The sequence below is a fragment of the Apiospora phragmitis genome, assembly GCF_038363925.1.
Source record: "Apiospora phragmitis strain CBS 135458 chromosome Unknown utg000013l:1.0-2965645.0:1.0-2969333.0, whole genome shotgun sequence".
Taxonomy (NCBI): Eukaryota; Fungi; Ascomycota; class Sordariomycetes; order Amphisphaeriales; family Apiosporaceae; genus Apiospora; species Apiospora phragmitis.
The window spans coordinates 248,840-254,877 of NW_027117413.1; the positions used below are offsets into that span (position 1 = coordinate 248,840).

At 55.6% G+C, this 6,038-nt stretch overlaps 1 protein-coding gene across 1 annotated transcript; it reads right to left on the bottom strand.

Moving 5' to 3' along the window:
* Positions 1 to 2,953: 2,953 nt before the first annotated feature.
* PG994_013824 (uncharacterized protein) lies at positions 2,954 to 5,743 on the bottom strand (the record flags this gene model as incomplete). The annotated part of the gene is made up of 2 exons (XM_066865233.1): positions 2,954 to 3,055; positions 3,128 to 5,743. The coding sequence occupies 2 exons, from the start codon at positions 5,741 to 5,743 to the stop codon at positions 2,954 to 2,956; spliced, it is 2,718 nt and encodes a 905-aa protein (XP_066708362.1).
* Between the last annotated feature and the right edge of the window lie 295 nt (positions 5,744 to 6,038).

Below are 6,038 nucleotides of genomic sequence, written 5' to 3' on the forward strand. Positions count from 1 at the left end.
CTGAAGCTGCCCTGGGTCTGTGGTACCATGCAACGTCACGACTCCGTCACCATTTTGGCAGTGAGGCACTTCGGTAGCTGGACCCAGCCCGAGCTCGATTATGGTTCTGATACTTACGATAAAAGGCGGGGGGCAACAGATGAGAATGCTACCATGGTAATTTTTTTTTTTACCCCTGAAGTTGGCCGCGGCCAATCACGGGATGGTGTATGATATATCTCGTCTCTGTTCCCGTTGCATGTAGGTATGCTCCGTTTGCGGTGGTCCACGTGCCATAGCCGTCTAGTTGCTACAGTCTTAACCTGGTGTTCCCTGTGACCCTGTCGTGGAATAATTGATGCTGTGGGATGACTTTGGCTCCATGACTGATGAGACGATCGGCTTGATAGACCAGGATGCGGTAGTACAAGGCGTGATAAGGCAGAGACAGATTTAGTTTCCCTTGCAGATTGTCTCGGATGACGCGATCGACACGGATGTTTGTCTTTCCTCTAATTTCTTTTTTCTTTTCCTCGCTCTGTATATGGCCGTACGTAGGTGCTTGACAGGCACTGCTAGCTGCTGTCACCGTGGAGAAAGTGAGACATCGTGGCCCTCGACCCGTGTAACCTCCGCCCTTTCATTCATTCATTCATTCATTCATTCATTCATACCATGACACAATCGCATGTTTCGGAAGCCGCCGTCTCTGCCAAAAGGCGTCGAGATCCGGCTTGGGAAACCCTGAGTGACTGCCTCTCCACTTGTTTGCTTGCTCCCTGCACAAGCCACGAGAGGCGACTAACGCGCCAGAGTACTTTCAGGCCCCAAACCACCAAGTCAAGGGTGAGGGGGCGGCCGCGACCACACCATAGATAGATATACACATTTGGCTGCGGATGGGGAAGGAGACCGAGCCCCGCCGCTGCAAAGATATGGTTCAATTGTCCGATTGCTTGGATTACCGGTCCCAGCAGTCCGAGAACCCCTTGGCGCTGTGGTTCCGAGTATGTCTGTCTCTACCCTGCCAGTAACTGGCTGCCCTCTACGAGCCTGTCTTACGGGGCACACGCAATAATGGTAGCTGCAGCATCGGATCAGCGGGTCATGCCATCGCCTCATCAGAGATAGAGACACAACGTCGTTGGACACACCGGAACTATTTCTTCTGGGCCCTTGACTAGAGGGGGATGTCGTTGGGTATGTTCTCTTCATGAGCTGCGTAAGGCGAGGGCGGCGTGCCCCTGCCGCTCGCAAACACGTGTCCATGCTATCCCTCATCCATCGTATGGACAGACAAATGAAAACGATCGAGTTTTAAACAGGACCCTATGAGAGAGCGATTGAAACCCCTCCCGCGGTCCCGGGGTGAATCGCCTAGACTTGGTGGGTTGGGCCGGCAGAGAGAAGGGATGTTTTTCTGCTTCGAGAAACACATGCGTGCAGGGCCCATGACACGATCGACCCAATGACGTGGTCAGGTTGAGCCGTACACACACACACACACACACACACCATAACCACCCCCTAAGGCGCACCCCTTGCTCCCTGCGGTATGGTATACACTATCTTGATCGAGGGCGGCTTCTACCGTCGCGAAGCGCAGTCTTGGCTAGATAAGGGTTCCCGGCACGGTTGACACTATGTACATGGATGGCACTCTCGTAGGAGATTGTGGATATTCTGCTTTATGGTTTGGCCATGTACCCAGTTGTATAATGGAAATTCTAGGGACATCCCCTTTGATAATTTTCCCCCATGCCCCCCTTGTGGCCGTCGCGGGTCTGCAAGCTGCAGCTTTTGACAGGGTCGAGTGCGGTGGGTGGTCCCCTGGAAGGGACAGAGCAAGTCCATTCCCCAAACCCATACGTTTAGAGAATGGGGAAAGGAAGCACTGTGCTGCCAAGCGAGGTCGTAATCGGGAGTGCTGTGCCTGACTGGGAGGCAAACTTCGGGGGGAACAGATTCTACTCAGTGGTAGGCCTCGATACTTGCCAGGTCAGACTTCAAAAAATGTACCTTATGCTTTGTTCGTCTCGGTTCTAACTCAAGGGTCAGCTGAGTGCGAAGGTATGACAGGAGTAGACCGGGCAGCTTCCATTTTGCTACTATTCCGAGATCAGTCTCACCATCCCGCAACAGCTAGTCTGCGTCGAGCTTTCGTTATCCATCAGTCGTAACGAACCTGAGCTGAATTCTTTGCACAGTACCTTCAATATCGATGATATTGGATTACACGAGAATATGCTGTGTTGCGCCTCCCATATATAGGACACAGAATGGTCTAAGTCGGGGTGAGAACCACACTCATCGAGGCGTCGTTGCCGTGAACGTAAACATGTTTGGTTTGGTATGCCATTGGCACGCAACTTGGGAGGTTTCGCCATGCTGTATTTTCAAGGACAGCAACGCAGAGTCCGCCATCAACAATATCAACCCCTGACCATGGAGTGGCCAGCAAGGCTAGGCTATAGGCTACATTATTACCGCATAGAACATGTGACTCTTCATGAGATCTTTGTAAAGTGTTGGCCTGACCACCTTTCCGCAGATGGGGAAGTATAATACTATGATGGCTTCGAATAGCAAGCAATGTTGCGTGGCATCCTAGTCTCGAGTAGCACTTCTTGTACGTAAGGTCTCCTGCATCATGGCGCATGCAGTCCAGGAGTGGTCTGGAGGCCGAAGTTAGGATCATTGGGCTACGGCATCGTAGCATCGCAGATAGCAAGTAAGCAATCTGTCACTTATTCAAATATGAGAGATAACAATGCTCCGGATCTGTCTACCGCGCTTGCGAGCTTCCCTTTTCGGGCACTCCAGTTCGTGCCTACAATGATATCAATCATGTCTCTTCATAACTCTTGTCTCGTTCGTCATCCACAGTGCCCCCTCTAAACCCAACTCTAAAGCTATCTTCTACCAACGCCAGAAAGTACCATGAAGCCTGTGTCTCCTTCCTCGGAAGTTAGTATTAGAGCCCATTCTCGGCCTTGAACTTGTCCCAGGCTTCGTTCAAGGTGGCAAAAACGGTGGCGGCGATAAGTTTTACCTCGGTAGAGGCGTCCTGTGGGAGCTGTTGTTCGAGAAAATAGTCAGTGTCACCGTCGCCAGCCACAAAATGAAGAAAAAAGGGGAGAATGCCTACCTTGTCAGGGTGCGTCTTTCCGATGGCCTTCATGTAGTTGATCTTGACCTTGTTGGCCATGACCAGCTCATGTAGACCGACCTTCTTCCAGCCGCTGCCCTCCCACAGAACCTGGTCCATGCTGCCAAGCAACGCACGCAGGTTATCCCGCTTGCCGTCTCGCCACATCGAAATGCGGGCGTCTACCTTCTCACTCAAAGCGAACTTCTCGTCGTCGGCCGCCTCGGCGGCTTGGTTGGCAGCCCGTAGCCTCTGGACCGCCTCGTAGCTCTTCTGTGGCGCCATATCAGACAATGCTGAAGGCTTGGGCCGCGGTTTGGCTGCTACCGCAGTGGGTTTCGGCTTCGGTGCCAGAGCCTTCTGACAGCGTTGACGGCCAGCGGTGGCGGTAGGACCACCCAGGCCGGCCTCGACGCATAGCTGCCACACATTGGCGGCCTCGCTCCACTTCTCCATCTGTTCGAGCGCCTCGGCTTTGCGACTCAATGCCTTACCGTACAGCTCCTTCATATCCCGACTTTCGCCGTCCCCTAGCGCGACCTTCTCGCCTTCACCGCGAGAGGGCCCGATGATCTTCATCGCATTGTCTGCGTCTTCGACCGCCTGTTTAGGGCTACCGGTCTTGAGAGCAGTAAGGGATCGGTTCGTGAGTAGTACGATGCAGATCGGGTGAGCCTGCGGGATTCCTTGCAGAGAGTTTGTGTAGGAAGTATGCGCCGCGTCAAAGTCGCCGCGTTTGAAGTGCGCGGTGCCGTCCGTTCGATGTTTCGTAGACGCCTGCAGGACAGCTGGCGAGACGGGTGGGATCTGCCGCGTAGGTGCCGCGGGTCTGGGCGTGATGGCACGGGAAACTGGCGCTGCCGGTTTCGCGGGAGCCGGAGAAGGCTGTGCCCGAGACGGCGGGGCGGTCGAATTGAATAACAGGTCCGGTTCGGGTTCCGCCGCTGCTTGTGGTTGCGGTTGCGGCGTCGCCTTCTTCCGCCGAGCCGGGCTCACATATGCCTGGGCACTTTCTTTTTCAATGGCCTGTTTGCTAATACGGGACCGAGGATCTATCGAAGGTTTCGCTGCCTGTTGCCATTTGGGGGCGCTGGATGATGAACTAGCAGAACGCATAGGCAAGGCAGGAGACCGATCCCGAGGCGAGTCGAATCTCGATGCGCCAGGTTGGGGTTCCTTTGAGCGCGAAGTCCGTTCAGGTCGCATGCCCGGCTCCAGCATCATGGCCTCATCCGTCGCCGATGGGCGCTGTTTTTCCGGCGCGGATTGCCTCTCCTGCTGAGCTGACCGCATCCATTTCGGCTGATTCGGGTCACCACCGCCCTCGTGATTGAACTCGGCCACGGCTTTTTGGACCTGTTTCTGGCCCGTCTTCCAGAGGGTATTGGCGGTTTTGAAGAAGCTTGTTCCCATGGCGGCGGCGCGCTGCTGAATATCGCTTGATCCTTCGGCCGGTGACGTGGTGTCGGGCTGATCTTCCCTCATCCAGGCTGGGCTGCCGTTGTTCCTGGACCGCCCGGTCTCATCGCGTGTTCTGCTTTGCTCGCTGCGGGTGCCCCTCGTTCCCGGCTTCTCTCTAGACTTCTTGTGCGCATCATCCAGGAGCCAGCTCACAGCTGCTTGGATGTTAAGCCCTGCGCCATTCTCCGTAAGCCCGCGTCGAGCATTTTCAGGGGTAAAGCCCATGTCAACTAATTCTGCCACCGCTTTGTCAAATGGATCATTACCGCCGCGACCGCCGCGAGGCTGACGGGATTCTGGTTCGGCGTCGGAGCTGGAGTCGGAGCTGGAGTCCTCGATAGGCTTGCCGGGCTGGGCTGTAGGCTGAGCTGCTTGTGCTTTCCGGCGCACCTCTTCCACTGGTTTTGCCAGGTCGCCCAAGAAGTCATCATCATCGCTCACAGGTGGAGCAGCGGGCTGCTGCTGGGATTGATTGGGCCGAACTTGGTTCAGACCGAATGGGTCGTCGTCGTCGTCGCCGAAGCCCCCAGAAGGGGATGCTGAGGGCTGGGACCATGCGCTCGGATTGCCAAGGTCCAGTGTAGCCGCATTCGCCGGCGTGCTCTTGCCAGAAGATGGCTGAAGCGGCGGCGGGTAATGGCTCGCGTTGTCTACTTTGGTATTCCTGTTGAAGGCCGCAAATAAGTCGTCGTCGTCGCCGCCGGTCTTGGCCTGGCCGTTCTGGGGGAAAGCTGCTGGCGATGCGGTTCGGGAGGCATTGGCGGAACCCTGGGCCAGGCTATCCCAGAACTGACCATTCCCATACTGGGACTGCATTTGCTGTTTCTGCTCTTCCGCCTTCCTCCTCGTTTCCGCTTCCATCTGCTCCTGCCGTTCCCGTAGGCTGAGATTGGCGTTGCTCTTCGCCCCGCCGAAGTTGACTAGGTTGCTGAAGCTGTCGGTCGCGGGTTTGGCAGTGGCCGGTTTGGGGGCACCCAGTCCCGAGCCTTGAGCTGACATGGGCGTGTTTCTGCCGGATAGCTGAGGGGTTGGACTCGGCCGTAGCGATGGGTAGAAGTTGCTGCTGCCCTGGCTATTCATCGTCATTAGGTTTGGCTTGTTGGTGCCTTGCGCCGACTTGGTCGACGACCAATCGAGCCCTGAAAGATCGTCCATGATTGCACAAATATCAAATTCTTCATATCATCATAAGGGTCGTAGGAACGTCGTCGTAGGGGGGGTTGAGTTGCAAAGTGGGCTGTCTTTGCGCTGGCGACCCGATGAAAGTCACACGCGACAATGCATCTCCTTAAAGTGGCTTGAACTCTGAGGTCGGCTGTGGCGCCGCCGATCCGTATTAGGTAAGCGGGCGTTTGGAAGGGGCGGCCAGAGCTGCCAATGCCAGGAACGTGACATGCGCATCAGCAATCACTGCCTTTAGTGTCAATATGAAGATGGGCTACGGACTGCT